The 19978-nt window shown below is 51.6% G+C and overlaps 1 protein-coding gene across 2 annotated transcripts in view; it reads left to right on the top strand.

Annotated features, from left to right (window-relative positions):
- The window catches only part of MACROD1 (mono-ADP ribosylhydrolase 1), a 185176-nt gene that overhangs the window by 130391 nt on the left and 34807 nt on the right, over window positions 1-19978 (top strand). The window contains exon 4 of one of the 2 annotated variants that reach the window (XM_073354840.1): window positions 6387-6416. The exons of the other annotated variant lie outside the window; for it this stretch is intronic. Coding sequence (XP_073210941.1) covers window positions 6387-6416 — 30 coding nt within the window. The remainder of the gene's footprint in view (window positions 1-6386; window positions 6417-19978) is intronic. 2 annotated transcript variants of the gene reach the window in all.

Below are 19978 nucleotides of genomic sequence, written 5' to 3' on the forward strand. Positions count from 1 at the left end.
TCAGCTGGGGCAGGGGTCCCCTTGTACTGAGGATCCAGGGTCAGGGGTTCTAGGATGTTGTCTGGGGCTGGGTGTCCCATTGTACTGGGGATCTGGGGTCCTGCTGGGTCATCCGGTCCGGGGGTCCTGTTGCACCAGGGATATGGGAGCTTGTGACTGTGTGAGAGCCCCTGGGGTTCATGAGATGGGGGTGTGCATGTTCCCTTGGAGACCAAGCAGCAGCAGGGATGAGGGCAGTGAGGCTCAGACCTGGGCACAGCTGGGCTGTCCCTGCCCTGGCCCCAGCTCTGCCCAGCATCAAGCAGAGCCCCCAGCCACTGGCATCTCAATTATTAAGGTGGGTGGAGGAGCAGCCGGCATGTGCCTTTGGAGGCTCCTGCAGGAGAGTGACTCCAGGGCTAGCAGAGTGAGGGGAGGAGGGACCTGGCTCCCAGCTCTGTGAGGGAAGTGGGGTCTAGCGGTTAGAGCAGAGAGGGCTGAGGGCCAGGACTCCTGGGTTCCATTCCCAGCACTGGTCAGGGAGTGATGATGTTTCACACCCATTTTGAACTAGTGCAAATGAGGGTACATGGTTCAAGGCCTATCAGTACAGCTCCGCCCCTTTTCCACACTCAAAGGACATACGGCTGGAGGGCCCGCTGGGCCAGGCATTCCTGTTCCTGCTGTCCTAGGCAGCCCATTGTACTCTCAGGCTGCCTGGTAAAAGCAGGAACTCAATACCTAACCCTTAGCGCCAGAGGTATTTCCTGTCCTGGGGCACTGCGCAGTGAAGGCACCAGCCACCCTCTCCTCTAGCTCTTCCTCATGCACAGACCCAGGAAGTTGCAGTTATAACCTGGTGCACAGAGACCCCTCACCCAGCGCTGGGATGCAGCCGCCTCTGGGGTGGGGCACAGGAGTTGCTTATACAGGGATCCCTCACCCAGCGCTGGAATGCAGCTCCCTCTGGAGTGGGGCGCAGGATTGTTTCTGCTGCTTGCTCCTCCACCACAGATTAATGCAGAGTCCTCCCTCTCTGCCTGCTACCAAATTCTTATGAGTTGGACTGACATCTCTGCAGCCCTGGCACTGCAATTCAAGCCAATCCCTAAAAATATCTGGGTGTCTGTGCCACTGTCTCTTTGAATCACCCACTGCCTCTAGTTCTCGTACGTTAATAATGGGAGATAATTTGTAGCCAGCTGTCGGTACTTCAGTTGCAGGGGGAGGGGCGGAGAAGAATAAGGTGGCGGGAGGAATGAATCTTCTGGGCAGAGCGAATGAGATGCTGTTGTGCTGGCAAGGACCAGAGGCTGCAAATTATTAGTTTGTGTTACAGTCACACCTGCCAGAGAACAGGGCCCCATTGTGCTGGGTGCTGCCCAAACCCCAACCGAGATCAGGCCCCCATTGTGCCAGGCGCTGCACAGACCCTGACCGAGATCAGGGCCCCATTGTGCCAGGTGCTGTACAGACCCCGACCAAGATCAGGGCCCCATTGTGCTGGGCACTGCACAGACCCCGACCGATTGGGGCCCCGTTGCACCAGGTGCTGCACAGACCCCAAACAGACTGGGAATAGAACCCAGGAATCCTGACTCCTAGTCCTTACTCAACCCTTTCTTGAATCCTTGTGAGCCTGACTTCACATTTGTCTGCACCGTGAGCCCAGTTCCCCATTGCCCTGCCCCTCATGCAGCCATTCACACTAGTGCAAAGTAGCTGTACAAGCCCCAGTGCTCTGATTTTGTCACACCTGCATAGAACTGGTGCAAATGGCCACCGGGCCAAAGGAATCACCCTCACAGCATGAAGGTCAATCAAGGGACTAAACTGGGTTCTGTTTGCAGCTCTGCTGTAACCAGCTATGTGACTAGGAACAGTCCCTTCCCCTCCCGCCCTGTGTTCAGCCTGCGAGGCATTCTCTGTGCAGTGCCCGGCCCGATGCGGGCCCTGATCTCCATCAGGTCTGTGCAATGAGCGGCTGGTCCTCATCCCTGGAACTTGTCCCCCCTGCCCTGTAGCAGATCTGAAGGCAGAGTCTCCCTGGGGGCAGAAAGGGTCCAGAGAGTGTGGGATGCCCATCCCAGCCCACATGGCAGCACCCCCTGCTTGCTGCACCACTGCTGCTCCCAGCTCCTGAAACCTGGCCAGATCGTTTGGCTCAGCTCTGCCTCTGAACGCCAGCCAGCTCAGCTGCGGCTGTGTTAATTAACAAAGGGGGAGAGGAATGAGGGGAGGAGGACTGGTAGCAGGATGCTGGGGTCCCTTAAGAGCCCTGGGGCTTTGCCCAGCGCTGACACAGAAACACCCCCATGGTGGAACACAGGCTGGGGAGGGGATCAGGGTGCTGGCAAGATGGCCCTGCCCAGGCCTCTCCGCTCCCCTTGGTCTCAGTGCTTTGGGATCCCCGCGGGCATTCTGTCTTCATTAGCTCTTCACATTAACACGGCAAATTCAACAGCAGCTCACTGGGCTTTGCGGCACCAGAATTAATTAGTCCCCAAGCAGGAGACTGTCAGCGAACGGAAAGGGAGAGAGCATCTTTCTCCATGCTCTGAGCTGTGTTTACAGTGACACCTCACCCAGCGCTGAGATGCAGCTGCCTCTAGGGCAGGGCGCGGGGGGCTGTTTATACAGGGATCCCTCTCCTGGTGCTGTGATCCAGCCACCTCTGGGGCAGGACAGGGAGCTGTTTATACTGTTCGGGAACTGTGGAGAATGGTACACCTTGAATCAATGCAGAGCCTGTTCCGAGCCCCTCCTCCGTTTGGGTGATACAGAATCCATGCAGCCTCTGAAGCAGGAGGCAAAGTGCAGTGATAGCAGGTCCTTTCAGGCCTGAGCCTCGGAGCCGAGGAAATACATAGCAAGGCTACTGCACCAGCCTGCAGAAAGCCATTGGGGCTGGGGCAGAACAGGGGACATCCTGGGCCCATGACCCCATGCTGGGACCCGATACAGGATCATCCCCTACCCTGCATTCTATTCCCTGGGGATCCATCCATCTCCCCACAGCCTCTATCAATCGATCGAGCTCTCTATCTATACCCATACACATCTATCTATCTATCTATCCATCCATCCCCATATACCCCCTCTATCTATCCCCATACACTCCCTCTATGTAATCTATCTATCTATCTATCTATCTATCTATCTATCTATCTATCTATCTATCTATCCATCCCCATATACCCCCTCTATCTATCCCCATACACTCCCTCTATGTAATCTAATCTATCTATCTATCTATCCCTAGATTCTCATACACACACATATTCCCACTACACACACACCTCTAACCTTTACACACACACCTTCCTGTGCATGCCGACTCACACTTACACACATCCTGCCCCGTCCTCAAAATCGATTAGTTCCTAATCCTCCCAGCTCCATTTCCGGCCACTGTCCAGTCCCAGGAGACTGCCCTGGGTGTGGTTTGCTAAGCGCTGTTTAAACCTGTTAGTCCAGCCCAGCCGGCCCACACAGCACTGGGACCGTCTGACAGCCCTGCTCAGCTCACAGGTGGATTGGGCCAGGAGGAAGAGTTGAAAGCCACCTTTTCCTGCAATCTCAGCTGAACTTTTTTGTTCACTGTGAAGCGCAGCCCGCAATAATAGTTCAGTTCAAACAAGGCATTCACACCACCCCCAGAGGAGCAGGTTTGATCAAGGAACAGCAGATTCTGAGGTATGAGAATACTCTCAGATTCTCACTGAGGTGACTTGGGGTTACCCCTGAAATATCAGATTCTTCCTCTGTCCTTTTCTCCCAACTCGGCTGCCGCATTTCATCCCATTATTTGCTTCTGGAGAGGGGCACAGAGGCTGTTTATGCAGGGAACCCTCACCCAGTGCTGAGAGTGACCACCTCCGGGGAGCGGTGTGGGGACTATTTATACAGAGATCCCTTGCCTGGTCTCCACCTCTGGGGTGGGGAGTCGTTTAACAGGATTATATAACAATTTAAGACAGGCAGTGAAGAATGCAGTATCAGTTGTGCCAGGGACTACACAGGCCCTGGCCAAGATCAGGGTCCCCAGTGTGCCAGGCGTACCACAGACACATACTAAGGGCTGATTTAGAGAAAAGAGCACCCTCTACAGAGCCCCACCCCAACCCCACACCCTGCAGCATAGCACCCCCTAGTGCTGCACTGGGGAACTGGGGTCAGCACTGACTGGGGAGAGAGCCGCCCTTCCTGAGTCACTCTGAATACTTCACCCACCCCTGAACATTCCCAAAATGCTGCTCCTTCTCCAAACAGCTTCTCACAGCTGGGGAGGAAATGGGGGCAGGTAAAACCTCCATGCCAGGAATATAACTGGGGATTTGATTTCTTCGCCACAGGAAGCCTGATGCAGACAGGGGACCCTGCCCTGTAGCAGCCCTTCCCTGCCCTCCCCTGGATGGGTTCAGAGAGCTCTACACCGGATGGGAGCCATGCATCCAAGCATGGTGGGGATGGGGAAAGACTGACAGCCTCCATTCATTTCTAGCCCCGGGTTTGGGGTGAAGGGGGAGCTGATAGATTAAATGTTGGTGGGCAGATTGGCCCTTGCTGGCAAGTAGGGTCAGGCTCAGCTGGGAGGGCTCTCTGATGTCTGACAGAGGGGTTAGGGTGATGGCACCTAGGACCACGGGCCTGTTCTCCGTCAGCAACCTGGGTCAGTGTCAGTCAGCCACTGGTACTGCTCAGGATGGTGGGAATCTGGAGTAACTCCACTGCACACAGTTCTGCTCACACGGCTGGGAATCAGGTGTCACTCCATCTGGTTTGATTGTGCTCAGACTGGTGTAAATCAGGAGGCACTCCGGAGAAGGAAGTGCAGTTACACCCTGGGCAGATGAGTGGAGTACAGGAATCTTACATTAGCAGAAGGAGTCAGAAAACTGAAAAGAAACTCTAATGGATGAGTTTGGGTGGAATGTGGGGCGTTGACCCAGAGGTGACTGCATCTCAGTATGGGGTGAGGGATCCCTGTATAAACAGCCCCCACGCTCTGCCCCAGACATGGCTGCATCTCAGTGCGGGGCCAGGGATCCCTATGTAAACAGCTCCCACTCCAGAGGCAGCTGCTTCTCAGCACAGGACAAGGCATCCCTATATAAACAGCCCCCTGATCCCACCCCACCACATCTCAGCGCCAGACTTGTTATTGTTGGGCTGTTTGTAAAGCTCATCAGAGCCCAGGCCTCGTTAGAGGGGATCAGTCAAAGCTAGCCTCTCCCTGGCTGGGGTTGGAGACAGACAGATTTCCGCTCCTCATTCATGCCCTGGCAATTTGCTGATGCTTTAGCACCTGTTACCGGGGAGTTACCTTGGCAACGGGAGCATCGCATCAGACTCCTGTCACCTTGGAAACACCCCCTCTCACATTGAAAGCCTGTCTGGCTCCTGTAGTCAAGCCCAGAGCCCCATAGTGCCATGGCTATAACCAGGAGACCCAGAGAATGTCTGCAACAGCTGGGGCAGGGCAATGGGGTCTAGCGGTTAGAGCAGGGTGGTGCTAGGGTTCTATCCTCAGCTCTGGGAGGGGAACAGGATCTAATAGGTTGCAGCAGAAGGGACTGGGAGTCAGAACTCCTGGGTTCTGTCCCCAGCCACTTCCCGCTCTCTGTGCCTCAGTTTCCCCATCTGTCAGGGGGAAACCACTAACCCTGCCTCCTTTGATTGGCATCTGTGTGACCCCCAACGGAGGGGACCAGGGGCCATGGAAATATTATCGTGGGGCCGTTATCACAGCCAGGTCCATGTGTGCTTCCCCTGCCCCGCTGCTTGGAAGGGGAAAGGGCTCCCTGGGGCAATAATTGTCCTGAGTGCCTTGGAGCTGCAAAGGGGCATCTTTCCTCACTGCAAGCCCAGTCCTCCCCGTCTTTATAGGAACGGGTAAACAGAGAACTCCCGTAATGCAAAGTGGCCCCAGAGCAGACATCAGCCAAACTGCCAAGTGCTAAGTGCCCATGATTAATTGGTTCCTGTTTGTAAAGCATCTTGGAAATCTAAAGCACTCTGCCGTCCTGACCTCCCACCACACCACAAGCCAGGCAGAGAACCCAGGAGTCTCAACTCCCAGGCCACTCTGCTCTCTAACCCACCAGACCCCACATGCCTCTCCCAGGCTGGGGAGAGAACCCAGGAATCCTAACTCCAACACCCTACTCTAACCCACTAGAGCTAGACCCTCCCATTCCTCTCCCAGAGCTGGGGAGAGAACCCAGGAATCCTGACTCCTGTCCCCTCTCTCTGTTTCATTGGCTTTTAAGACCTTCCCCATGCCTACAAGGGCCTGCCACAGCCATGTGCTCAGAAATCTCCATGCCATGCCTAGGGCTATGTGTGATAACGTCTCTCTAGTCAGTGTCCTTTTAATAACTTGGGATCTCTCTGTCTCTTTGCAGCTAACAGCTCCCTGCTTGGAGGCGGTGGCGGTGAGTGTGAAATTTAAGCCTTTGCGCTGGAGTTTTTTTGTTGGGAGGAACAAAAAAATCAATATTGAATTTCTTTGAATTACTGACTTTCTCCCATGTGTGTGTTGAAGTGTGCAACGAGAGAGATTGAGAGCACCCGTCTCTGGCACTGCACTGGGACCCCAGGGTTCCTGGGTTCAATTCCTGACTGTGAACAAGTCCCTTCCCCACTCTGTGCCTTTGTTTCCCCTCCTGCTTTTAGAAAAGGAGTCACCTTGTGGCACCTTAGAGACTAACAAATTTATTTGAGCATAAGCTTTTGTGAGCTACAGCTCACTTCATCGGGTGCATTCAGTGGAAAATACAGTGGGGAGATTTATATACATAGAGAACGTGAAACAGTGGGCGTTACCATACACACTGTAACCAGAGTGATCACTTAAGGTGAGCTATTACCAGCAGGGGGGGGGGGGGGGGAAACGGGACCTTTTGTAGTGATAATCAAGGTGGGCCATTTCCAGCAGTTGACAAGAACGTCTGAGGAACAGTGGGGGTGGTGGTGGGGGGGTGATCACTACAAAAGGTCCCCCCCTCCCTCCGCTCTTCTGCTGGTAATAGCTCACCTTAAGTGATCAATCTGTTTACAGTGTGTATGGTAACACCCATTGTTTCATGTTCTCTAAGTATATAAATCTCCCCATTGTATTTTCCATTGAATGCACCCGATGAAGTGAGCTGTAGCTCACAAAAGCTTATGCTCAAATAAATTTGTTAGTCTCTAAGGTGCCACAAGTACTCCTTTTCTTCTTGTGGATACAGACTAACACGGCTGCTACTCTGAAACCCTCCTGCTTTTGTCTGTTTGCATAACGAGCTCTTTGGGGCAGGGACTGCCTCTGGCTGTGGGCTGCTCTGCACACAGTCTGTGTCCACTACTCTATTGGTTGTGAGGGGCAGGTTCTTTACCAATCTAGTTATAAGGATACGAGATTGGATGCAGCTATACAGGTATAAAAGTGCCTTAAACAGCAGTATTTCCTAGTGGTTAGAGCTCTAGAGACACTGACCTCCTGGGTAAAGCACTGGGATATCTGCTGATGAAAGCGCCGTAGGAGAGCTAGGGATTGTTATTATACTAGTACAGCTTGTTCCCCTTCCCTTATGAGAATAGCTAGATTGGTATAAAGCACATTTGTCCCGGGACCCCTCACACCCCTTTAATTAGACTGGCAGAGTTAAAGCCAAGCTTAAGTGTCTGTGCAGCGTCCAGCAAAATAGGGGCCCTGACCTAGGGTGTGTATGGGGTGGGTGGATGGATGGATTCCCATTCTAAACTTCACCAGTCATAGCCGCTGAAGCAGGACAAGCTGTTATGGGCTTGATCTGCAGCAAGGGAGAGTTAGGTCAGATGTGAGGCAGAACTTTCGGACTCTAAGGGTAGCTCAGCTCTGGGACAGGCCTCCCAGGGAGGCTGGACTCCCCGTCACTGGAGGGTTTTAAGAACAGGCTGGACAAACAGGGACAGTCGCGGTTTATTCGCCCTGCCTCAGCACAGGGGGCTGGACTAGCTGACCTCTCCAGGTCCCTTCCAGCCCTACATTGCTATGATCACATAAAAGTGGCTTAAAGAAAGAAGACCTGCTTAGCAGATCGTCCCCTCCCCGCCCCCCCCCCCACAGTGCACTGCAACCTGCCCAGACCCATGGATCCCTGGAGGTTTCTCTCGTCCGCAGTCAGACTTGGCTTTGACATGGCGCCCGCAGAGTCCCTCTCTGCCAGGACATGAGTGAGGACGGGGTTCTGCTTGGGCAAAGACGGCTTGGCCATTCGCGCCTGCCTGCACAGCAGCCAGCGTCCGCATGGAGGGGACTAGGGTCAGTTACGCACACACTCACGCACACACAGCCTGTCTGTCTCTCTTCCATGCACAGTGTGTTACATGCCCGGTCACTTCACTTGATTTTCACAGGGATCCTTCACCCAGGGCTGAGATGCAGCTGCCTCTTGGGAGGCAACACGGGGGGCTGCTTAACAATGCAGAGCAACACTACAGAACAGCTTAGCGCAGGAAGAGAACAGCGTTGTGTCCAACTGAATGTGGTGGTGGGAATTTAAGGTGGGAGACTTGAATGTGACTCCAGGACTAACACTAGCTCTCCGAGTGCGCTCTCTGAGCCCCCCACCCCCTTTCCTGCAGCACAGCACCCCCTAGTGGGGGGGAGGCATGAGGGCAGCACTAACTGAGGGCCAGTGCTCGCTTCTGAGCCCCCAGCCCCGCTCGCTCCACTGCACCCTAGCACCACGCAGGGCCGCTGGGATCAGCACTGCCCATGGGGGGAGGAGTGTCCCTTCCCGAGCCCCCACACCACTGGGGCATTGAGGCTAGTGCTGACTCCGAGCTTAGAATGCCCCCTACTGAGTCCTCTCCACTCACCAACACGGCCCTGGGTCACCCAGCAAGCCCTGCTCAGCAGCCATTTCACAAAGTCACAGCCCAAGGTGGTGGCGCGGGGAGCCTCAAGCAGGGAATGGAATGAAGGGGAAATTAATGACCCAGGAAAACAAACAACCCCCGCCCAGCCCTGCCCGCTCTGGGGCCTCCTCATTGCCAGCCGCAACGGCTCCCTTATTTATCCCTGACCTCAGAGACCCCATTTTATTTCCACTTTTAAAAGGCCTGGAGTTGTCACTCGAAGATAAACCTTGCGGGGGCGGGATTTATCCGCTACCCCATCAACATGTGACCTTTCCCATTGCAAATACTGCTGACAGCGGGTAGACCACTCAGCCTCCTGCCATGGCAGCAGGATGTGGGGGCAGGACCTGGCCATCTGGATCAGCAGGGTTTGCAGAGCACAAGATCAGAGGAAGTGGGAGCTCAGCAACCTGAATGGGGCCGGACCTGTGTCGGTGTGCACTGGGGGAGTGTTCCCATGCAGTGTAATGCGAGCCCAGATCACTGGTGGTAGGCATCTGTCTGTCCCCATACACCTTTATCTTTCTGTCACTCTACACATTCCTATCTATATATCTCTCTATCTATCTATCATAGTACCTTAGCTCCTGATATGAAACAAGTGTTAATTTAAATTCCTAGTTGCATCCCTGCATGTCAGAGGTACTTGGCTCTCCTCTTTAATTCTGACCCTAAAATGAAGTGTAGTGTTTGCTGTGTGGCTTTTATACTATTGCTGTGCCTCACCCCAGAGGTGGCTGCATTTCAATGGTGTGGTCACGTTGATGAAAAATGTAAAAGATAATTAGTCCCTTTAAAGACTGTAAAGGCTTTCCATGTTCATTTGGAAATAAGGCTTTATAGAAATGGAGGCTTAGCAGGGGTAGATTCAAATCCCATTTACGTGAGTGTCAGTCCGGAGTCACTCCAGATTTAAACCAGAGCACATGAGATTGTTGTGATGCTTATAGGAGATCAGCGCTGACATTAAATGTAGAGTAAGGGTAAAATTTTCAAAAGCACTTACATGATTTAGGAGCCTATATCTCATTTTCAGACATGACTCGAGTAGAATTTCAATGACAATTAAGGTACCTAACTCCCATGGCAATCAATGAGAGTTAGGCACCTAAATACTTTGGAGGATTTGGGTCTAAATGCCTAAGCCACTTTTGAAAATGGGACTTAGACGCTTTTGAAAATTTGACCTTAAGTGACTTGTCCAAGGAGCCTGTGGTACAGCTAGAAATAGAACCCAGATGGCCTGAGCCCCAGGCCCATCCCTCAGATTCTCCAGCCTTGCAGTTTGTTGCTCTCTTGCGTTGACTAAGCAATAGCCAGAAGTATTCCATCTGAGGGAATTTTTAAACCCTAATCAGCAAAATAGCAAAAGAACAAATCAATGTCTATATCTCTCAGAAAGGATGCACGTAGATCTCCCAGGAAATGAGAAGTGACATGGCTCACTTAGACACATGGTAAGATTTATGCAAGCAAGATCGGCTCTCTGACAACTCAGAAGGACTCCTGCCACTACCCAGAGCTAAATATAACTTGTATAAATTCCCGTTGGGACACATGTGTATCTGCGTGTGAGAGCAGTAACACCTGGCCATGCAATCACCCTGTGCGTTAAATACAGGTTGGGATATTCAAAAAGATCCAGGGGGATTTAGGTGCTTTGACTAAAAGTGTTGAGTGTGTAAGTGACTTAGGGGCTGCTGTTCTTTTTTCATAAATGACTCAGGCATGTAGGGGTAGAGCTGATGGGGAAGTTTTGATAAAACGTTTTTTGCAAAAAACGCCCATTTGTTGAAACTGTTCACAGTGCAGGAAAATTAGTCAAGATTTTGATTTTCATGCCAATTTGGGGCAGGGGAAATGTTCAAACTCTCAAAATAGTCAGAGAACAGGAAAACTGTTTTCCACCAAGTTCTGCTTCAGAGCTGAATTCATGCAGTTAAGAGCCATTGCATGTTAACTGTACTTAAGTTTCTTTTGAAAATAGGATTTAGGCCCCTAAGTCATTTAGATGCTTTGGACACTGGTACCCTTAGGCACTCAGGGGATGGATTTACAAAGGTAGGTAGTTGTTTTAAGATGCAGACAGGCACCCAGTGCAATTTTCCAAAGCACCTAGGTGCTAAGTCTTATAATTATTGGGAGTTGGGCGCCTGCCCAGCCAAGTGTTGGCAAAGCCTTTGGAAGAATCTGGTTGTATTCTGTTGGATGCCTAAACAGGAGCTACAACCATGGGAAATCCAGCTTCAACTGGGGGTGTACGGCACTTGAAAATCTGGCCCTGTGCTCATTGTGCCTCAGTTTCCCCCTCTGCAAAAAGAGGATAAAAGACTATTTGTCAATTCAGATGATTAGTTCTCTGGGGCAAGGACTCTCTCACTGCATGTCTGTGCAGCGGGGCCCTGGTCTCGGTCAGGGTCCGTGCAGCGCCTGGCACAATCAGGCCCTGATCTCGGTCAGCGCCTGACACAAGGAGGGCTCTGATCTGTGCTATCACAATACAGCTAACCCCGGGGACAGCTGGAGCTGGCCCCTTCCTTTCCATGCGGCGCTGAGAACACTGGAGCTGTCAGGGCTGTGTTGGAGCCCTCTCCCCATGTCATTCTGTTGTTCTGTCCATTAGTCCACTTTCGCAGGAGATTTATGGGGATTTTTTGTAAAATAGCAGAGTTCTGAGGTCCTGCGTTTTAACACCAGGCTCAGATTTATGGCACTTAGTGGCGTTTGAGTGCATTAGAGGAAGGGCCATGTTCCCCCCCGCCTTGTCCTCTCTCTTTAATTTGATTGCAAAACAACTTTTAAGGGTGGAAAATAAAATCCAAGGGAAGGCACTTCATTGTTCTTCCCGACAAGGACATTGAGGGACGGAACACACCGCGCTCGGAATTTGGGGCAAAATCCCTGTAGCGGAAATGCTCCGATATTAGCTAGTAAATCAGCATCACCCCACTGGAGTCACTGGGCCAGATCCCCAGCAGGGGTAAATCAGCCATAGCACCATTGGAATCAATGGGGCCAGATCCCCAGCTGGGGTAAATCAGCCATAGCACCATTGGAATCAATGGGGCCAGATCCCCAGCTGGTGTAAATCAGCCATAGCACCATTGGAATCAATGGGGCCAGATCCCCAGCTGGTGTAAATCAGCCATAGCACCATTGGAATCAATGGGGCCAGATCCCCAGCAGGGGTAAATCAGCCATAGCACCATTGGAATCAATGGGGCCAGATCCCCAGCAGGGGTTAATCAGCCATAGCACCATTGGAATCAATGGGGCCAGATCCCCAGCTGGTGTAAATCAGCCATAGCACCATTGGAATCAATGGGGCCAGATCCCCAGCAGGGGTAAATCAGCCATAGCACCATTGGAATCAATGGGGCCAGATCCCCAGCTGGTGTAAATCAGCCATAGCACCATTGGAATCAATGGGGCCAGATCCCCAGCAGGGGTAAATCAGCCATAGCACCATTGGAATCAATGGGGCCAGATCCCCAGCTGGTGTAAATCAGCATTGCTCCATTAGTCACTAGGGCTGAATCCCCAGCTAGTGGGAATTGGTGTTGCTCCACTGGAGTCAATTGAACAACACTGATTTACACCAGTGAGGGTCTGTCCCATTTCTTTCATGGGGAAAAGTCCCTGGGGACATTTTACCACATAACTGCAGGATTTCCTGCCCCTGCCTCTGAAGCAGCTGGTGCTGCCTGCTGCTAGAGACGGGAGCCCCGGCTATGGCCCTTGGGCCAATCCAGCATGGCAATTCAATAGGGGATTTTGCAGTCCAGTCCCAGCAGCATCAGAAGCCCGAGCATGGAACGGAGTTCAGCATCTGCCGTGGATCCATCAGACCCATCCAGAGCAGGGATAAGCAAAGCTAGGTCCTGTCTCAGTGCAGCCTCGCTGGGCATTAGGGGAGAAGCCATGGAGCTGAAAGGAGGTGACATGACAAAGGAGCAAGCAGAGGCCGTGGGGCAGGAATCAGCAAATGGCTGGATTTTATGCAGGCCAGTGCTTCTGTTGAAAACCAAACAATAGGACCACATTGTGTCCCTGATTCCACACACACCCCTCGCCTCCCCCACTGTGGGCAGCCATAGAAAGAAAGAAAGAAAGAAAGAAAGAAAGAAAGAAAGAAAGAAAGAAAGAAAGAATCGTTTTAACTCTTTGTCCCAGGCTCCATATAGATCGATTTGACTCAAATGTTTGCATTGCTTGTTCTTCCTGATACACACAGACAAACACACACACACCACAACATGTACATACACAAAGACATCCCCCCCCGCACCTAGACATCCCCACTGATACACAGAGTCATAGACACATATCTACACACACCCCGACACATTTATACATGCACAAACATACATCTGGACACACTCAGAGACACACACCGGCACATCCAAATTCATACCCCCACGCGGACATGAAGACAAACACAGAGCACACGTGCACACACATCCAGACACACCATCTACACACACAGAGACACTCCATCTGGACGCAGCTTTCATCCACACACACATCTCCCAGGGGGGCTCATTGATAACCGGCCCCCTCGCTGCAGGGTTCTGGGCCTGAGCACCAGGCAGCATGGTGGTGCTGTCCATAGCAAGTGGGAGGCTGTGGAGGAGATGACCATATAAACACACCCTCCATCCACACACATCACCCGTTGCAAACACACACACACCCTCCACACACACCCCCAACGGCGCAGGTTAAGTACATATGTACACAGCACAACATCTCTTGCACTCCTGACCCTTCCCTCCAACCGGCTCACTGCTGTACAGACCACCCACGCTGCTGCTGAGTTGCTGAGCCCACGTGTCTGCCAAGTCGCTTTCTAACCCTCCCGACAAGGCCCATTTCTCTGTTTCAATGTGTGCGTGTGGGTGCTCATGCATGCACACAGGGAGGGGCTTTTCTCAGGGCTGATTTTAACAGGGATTTTATTTTCCTCCTGCCAGTGGGACTGGGAATCTATCTATCTATCTTTTCCTGCCCCCATCACCTTCTAGGCACCTTCTATGTGAAATCGATAGCAAATAGAGAGTCCCTAGTGGGTTTCATGGAGTATCTGGTTCCTTCTCCCTTTTCTAGGTCAAAACTCTGATTCATAGAGTTTAAGGCCAGAAGAGCCTGTTAGATCATCCAGAATTTCACCCACTTCCCCCCATACTGAACCCAATATTTGGTGTTTGGCTAAAGCACCTTCCAGAAAGGCAGCCAGGCTGGATTGGAAGACCTTAGTGTTGGGGTTGAGGGAGTCAGGTTTGGGGTTTAGAGCAGAAGAGGGGTCTGTGGTTGGGGTTTATTGGTACCAAGGTTGGTGGGTGTAGTAAGGCTTTTTTTAAAAGGGGGTCCAGCGCACTGTTCCCTCTAAGCTGTGCACGTGTGCGTGCATGCACAAATCTTAAAGCACCGCCCACACTCCGGCTTTGCTCCGGCTGTGGCACAGAAGACATTTTTTGTGCACACGGCTGTTAAAAATTAGAGGGAACATTGGTCCAGCAGCGGCGTTCCCTCTAGACACTGGATTCTCTTGATCTCCTCCAGGAGTTTCTTAGCTGGATCCCCTAGCTCCCCCGCCATGCTGAACAAGCGATCATGCATTGTGATTCCTGAGCTCTCTGGTGGGGACCATTGCTGCTCTACAGCTCTCAGACCATTGCCTCTTTTATAGCACTTTTCATTCATAGATCATGAGCACTTTACAAAGCATCCTTATCCCTACTTTACAGATAGGGAAACTGAGGCACAGGGAGGGGAATTGTTTTGTCTAAAGTCACCCAGTGGTGCCAGGAATTGAACCTGAGTCTCAAGCCACGAACTGTCGAACTGTCCTCTTGCTTGTAGCTCCTTACAGAGCATCTTTCATTAGGTGTCTTTTAAACTTCCAGCCCATGTGTGGCTAATTGAGAATTCCTGCTCCATTGCTTCCCCCATGGGGCTCTGGGAGAGAGACTCATCCATCTCTCTGCAAGGGAAGTCCTTCCATTCCTCCACTCCAGGGACAGGCTCTCAGCTTCAGAGGAACATTGGACAGCCTTGGCGTCCTCCCCCAGCAGATGATCCCAGAGAATCAGCTGTGGGAGGGATAGAGTTAAAATTACTTGGTTTCCCATCTCCCTGTTAGAGCTGAGTCACACCCATTTTGTTTCTTAGTAGGAAAAGATCAATTGTTCTAAAGATCCATTCAGCACAGGCTGTCCCGTGGCACTGATAGGAGAAATTGCCCATGGGACGAAAGAATCTTCCTGATCCTCTATTAGAGAAGTCCTGAAGCATGAAAGTTGCCTTCTAAAAACCTTCTATTTGTCTTCTAAAAGCCATACCGCAGCTCTGCATTTAGATAATGACTCTAATCTCATCTCATGCTTCAGGGCTTTAGCTGGTTGCCCACAAGCATCCAGGAGGGAATTTCCCCCCTGAAGCACACTCGGACAGCTGTCTTCTGGGTTGGTTTGATTTGGTTTTCTCACCTTCCTCTGAAGCATCAAGAATTGGCCACAGCTGGAGATGGGACGCCAGGCAGGGTGGGCCAAGTTCTGACTTGGTCCAGAGAATCCTCTCTCTAGCTGCCTGGCTGGTGAGTCTTGCGGAGATGATCAGGGTCCAGCTGATCACCAGATGTCGGGTCAGGAATTTCCCCCAGTTCAGATTGGCAGGGATCTTGGGGGGTTTCACCTCCCTCTGCAGTATGGACGTGGGTCACCTGTGGCGATCACGTGGGTGTGGCGATCACGTGGGCACGGCTCACCTCAGCAATTCCTTGCCAGTGCAGGGGCCTTGGGGGCTCCTCAGTCTCTCCTGGTCCCTGCCTGGGGCTCATAACAGGTTAGTCTCCTGAGGGCTGAGATGCTTTGGTCTAACTGAAGTCTCTGGGCTGAGTCTAGGGGTAACTGAGTGACATTCTCTGGCTGGTGTTATACTAGGGGTTGGACTAAATAATTTAATGGTTCCATCTAGCCTTAAATTTTACAAAATCTCTTCTACCCCCATGTAAATAAAGCCCAATCCTTTCTTCAAGCCATGATAAAGGGTGTCTTCTTGTGGGGAGGAGTTCTGCAGGCTTTGCAGAGAAAAAGGAAAGGCAGCATTGTTATTATTTCACATTTATATTATGATCGTGCACAGAGGCTTCCGAGCTGGGATATTGGGGTCAAAGGGGAGAGCACCCCCTATTGGGCCCCCCGCCCTGCTCCCTGCCCTAGCACCAAATTGGGGCATTGAGCTCAAAGGGGAAAGCATTTTCCACTGCCCTGCTCTCTGCAGCATAGCATCCCACAGTGCAGCACTGGTTCTGTAGGGCCAGCAGTGACTGCCTGGGGAGAGCACCCCCTTTGCTGACCCCCCACATCTTACTCCCTGCAGCACAGAGACCCCTTCCCCCCAAGTCACCCCCCCACATGCTCTAAGCTTCCCCCTGAGCAGCAAACTACCCCACTTGAGCTCCCGGACCACAGCACAGCTGGCTGGCACCAAAGGGCCTACCCTGTGCCAGGCTTGCCTGAGGCCCTGCTGGGCATAGCTAGCAGCCAGTTCAGTGTGGAGGAGTCCAGAGCTCTCCCCCTTGACAGTCCAGCTGTAAACTGCTTTTGTCCTGGGTCAATAAAGGGGCTGGGGGTGGTGGAAGAAAAGCCCTTTTAGTCTTTTGTGTGGGGAAGAAATAGAGTTAGGGGCTTTAAATCAGGAATTAAATCAACAAACACCTCTCCCCCGCCCCCCCCAGCGTCTCTCTTGTTTATTAGGCCTGACATGTTTACTCTGTGATAAGAAACAGCGCTTTCACCAAGAGATTTGTGTTCTATTTTTCAATTACCACTCGTCTCTCTCTGCCACTTTTGCACTAAAGGGATAATAAATGTATCGGAGCGTTTCAATTATTCATCTAAATCACGGACGCGCCGGGGCCACTGCCTGTGCGCTTAGTGACAGATTAATTCAAGGCTGCTACTGGATGGGTTTTTTATGCACCCCCCTCTCCATCTTAAGGCCCACGTAAAGTCTCCTCCCATCACACTATTAAGCCAGCGCCACTCTCCTTACAAAGCAGCTGTTGAGCTCTGGGGACAGAGCTGACTGGTCTAGTGGCCTGGCCAGTGGGCTGGGGAACAGGACACTTTGCTTCTACTCCTGTTTCCTGGCTACGCCCCATTCCTGCTCAGTGCTTCTGTGTCCCCCTACCCCCTTTGTCTATTTAGATTGGAAGGGTGTCAGGGCAGGGGCTGCCTCTCACTCTGTCTGTGCAGTGCCTGGCACAGTGGGGCTCACAATCTCTGCTGGGGTCTTTGTGGCACAATGGGGGCCCTGATCTCTGTTGGGGTCTGTGCAGCACCTGGCACAATGGGGGCCTGCTTGTGGTTGGAGTTAGTGCAGCACCCGGCACAACAGGGGGCTAATGCTCGTTGCAGCCCCTGCATGCCCTGTAATTTAAATGATAAATAAAACAGACATATGCCAATGGCGCTCGGGGCCCCATTGTACCGGATGCTGTGCAAATATCTAGCTATTACATGGTCTCTGATGCCAAGAGTTTACACTCTGTACTGCACCGCCACGCATACACACGCCTCTCAACCAAAATACACTGGGTTAGAGCCTAATCTGGTGTAAATTAACTCTGATCATTTATACCTGCTGAGATCCTGGCCCAGATTCCAACAGTACCACTGCCTCTCCCCAATCAAAATCCATGAGGCGGGCCTCCAAAAAGCACAACACTGGCTTAAAAAAACATGAGTTTCTAAACAGTAATAAATGTCATTCTGATCCTGGATTCTGAACTCTGGGAAGGTCACATCCTCTTCAGGGCTTTCTCTAGAACCAGCAGAGTTAGAACCTTACTCTTTTCAGTTCTTAGTCTGTGTGGCACCTGGGGGTCCTGGTCCACAACTGGGGCTCCTGGGCAATACTGCAATTGTTCCTGCTACCCCTTTGGCTGAGAGGTTTGCCAGTGACCAGGGACTCACTGGGCTGTTTCCATGAGGAGGAGAAATCAATGATGTGAGTTAGGTACATTCTTCTGTACAATCTTGTTTACTTAAAAAGAATGTGCACACAGACCCCTTTCCCTGAACGCAGTGGAAACAAACACCAGCAGTCAGTTTCTTTGCTCTGTGCAGAATGGGCTCGGAAACCAAATTTCTGTTCTACAATAATTTCTGAGTTTTGGAAAAAATTTCACCCCCAAAAGCCAAAAAGTTGAACTAAAATCCCACAGTATTTCGTTTTGGAAACATCGAAACATGGGATTTCCTAAATGAAGTGTGCGCCCCTGGAGCCCTGGTAGCTCCTGACCTGATTCTTGTTGGTTTCAGGGCTGTCCACCACTGACTAGCACCTGTGAAACTGACAAGATGTCAATTTCATGCAGCTGTTGCCAGAGCTTCAAGGGTCCCAGCTCCAGGGCCGTCTGGCCAGGTTGACTGCTTTGGGGTTGGGGACTTCAGAGCCTCCAGTCTCCTGGGCTAGTTGGCTCCCCAGGCTGCCTTACTGTCTGCGGAGCTGGCTCCCCAGGCATGGCAGGCTGCCCTGGAGCCAGGACCCATGGAAGCCCAGGGATCCTGCCCCCAAGGGAGTCCTTCCAGCAGGCTGCTGAGGAGCCAGGTGGGTGAGCTGGCCAGAAACCAGGCAAGATTCTAAACCTGCATGTGTTCCCTCAGAAGATCTGTCTTTTCCACAAAATGTTTTTTTCCATTGGAAAATTTCTGACCAGCTCGGTGCCCAAGGAGCTCCGTCCCTCTGCTACCTCTCAGAACCACACTCACAATTGCTTCTCCTGCTCTCTGCTTCCTGTCTGCCACACACACACCTTGCCAAACAATCCCTTAACCCCTGTAAACAGTCTGAGACCATGTCTACCATATGGCCACTACAACAGCACAGCTATGGCGTTGCAGCTATGCCGCTGAAGTGCAGTAGTGTAGACACTTCCAAAAGTGACGGAACGGGTTTTCTGTCGATGTTGGTAATCTACCTCCCTGAGCTGTGGTAGCTAGATTGACATCACTTAGCCACATCTAAACTGGAGGTTAGGTTAGCTTAACTACAGTGCTTGGGAGTGTGAATTTTTCACACCCCTAAGTGCCAGAGGTATGTTGAACTAACTTTTAAGTGTAGACCAGGCCTAATTCTCCTTATGTTAGTTCTTGCTCAGATGTTTCCATATGGCCTTGGGCAGTGGCTTCCAGCTATCACTACATAAAAAGGGTGTAATTGCTCCTTCCATGTAGCCCAGGAGAAGGGTGCTTGGTATTGGCTTAAACCAGGTCTGTGATTGTCAATAGAGAAAAGACCTAATTAATATTATTGAGTATTTATTTATTAATCACTGAGATTCTCATGTAATTCTGGCAGCTGAGGGGGCGAGGGGGAATTGGGAAAATGTCAAAACACCATGATAAAAACCACAGCAGCTGGCAACTCAGAATCCACGTTATGGGCAACCATCCACTGAGCGTAGCAAGCCTCTGCCAATCCCACCAGCCTGGAGGGGCAGAGCTGCAGGGATGGGGGAGTGTTTGCTGAGTTTTATGGGATTATCCCGGGGTTTAAATATTTATTTAGACAGCAGCTTTTCCCCTTTTTTTTCATAACTGGAGCTTCCCTTGATCCCTCTCACTCTGGTGTTGGGGGAGCCCTATCTCTCAATCAGCAGTAAACCCGCTTATGTCATTATTGGTTTCGCAGTGGATTTGAAAATCATTCGTCTTGGATTAGCATGGACGGCAACAGGGCTCAACTTTTGTGGAGCCTGATTAATAAACAACACAGGAACCTCGGGAGCTAATCCTTTAGCTACCCGGGGAGGGGGAGTCGAGATTGCTTGTGGCATGCCTCCTTCGTGCAACCCCCAACAGCCCCTGCATCACTGCAGGAGCGTCTATGTAACCTGCCACCAGCGCTGCTTCACTCAGTAACCCAGGGGGCATTTTGCTTTTTAAAGGCTCCTCCTAGCACTGATCCCCACAGTGGGGAGGCAAGGAATTCATTTGGTCACTTTTAAGTTAATCATTTTGGTTAGGAGGCAGTGCAGCTGATTGGATGGAGCACTGGACAGACACCTGGGTTCTATTCTTGGAGCTGCCACTGGCCTGCT

This window comes from Lepidochelys kempii, chromosome 7 (genome assembly GCF_965140265.1).
Source record: "Lepidochelys kempii isolate rLepKem1 chromosome 7, rLepKem1.hap2, whole genome shotgun sequence".
Taxonomy (NCBI): Eukaryota; Metazoa; Chordata; order Testudines; family Cheloniidae; genus Lepidochelys; species Lepidochelys kempii.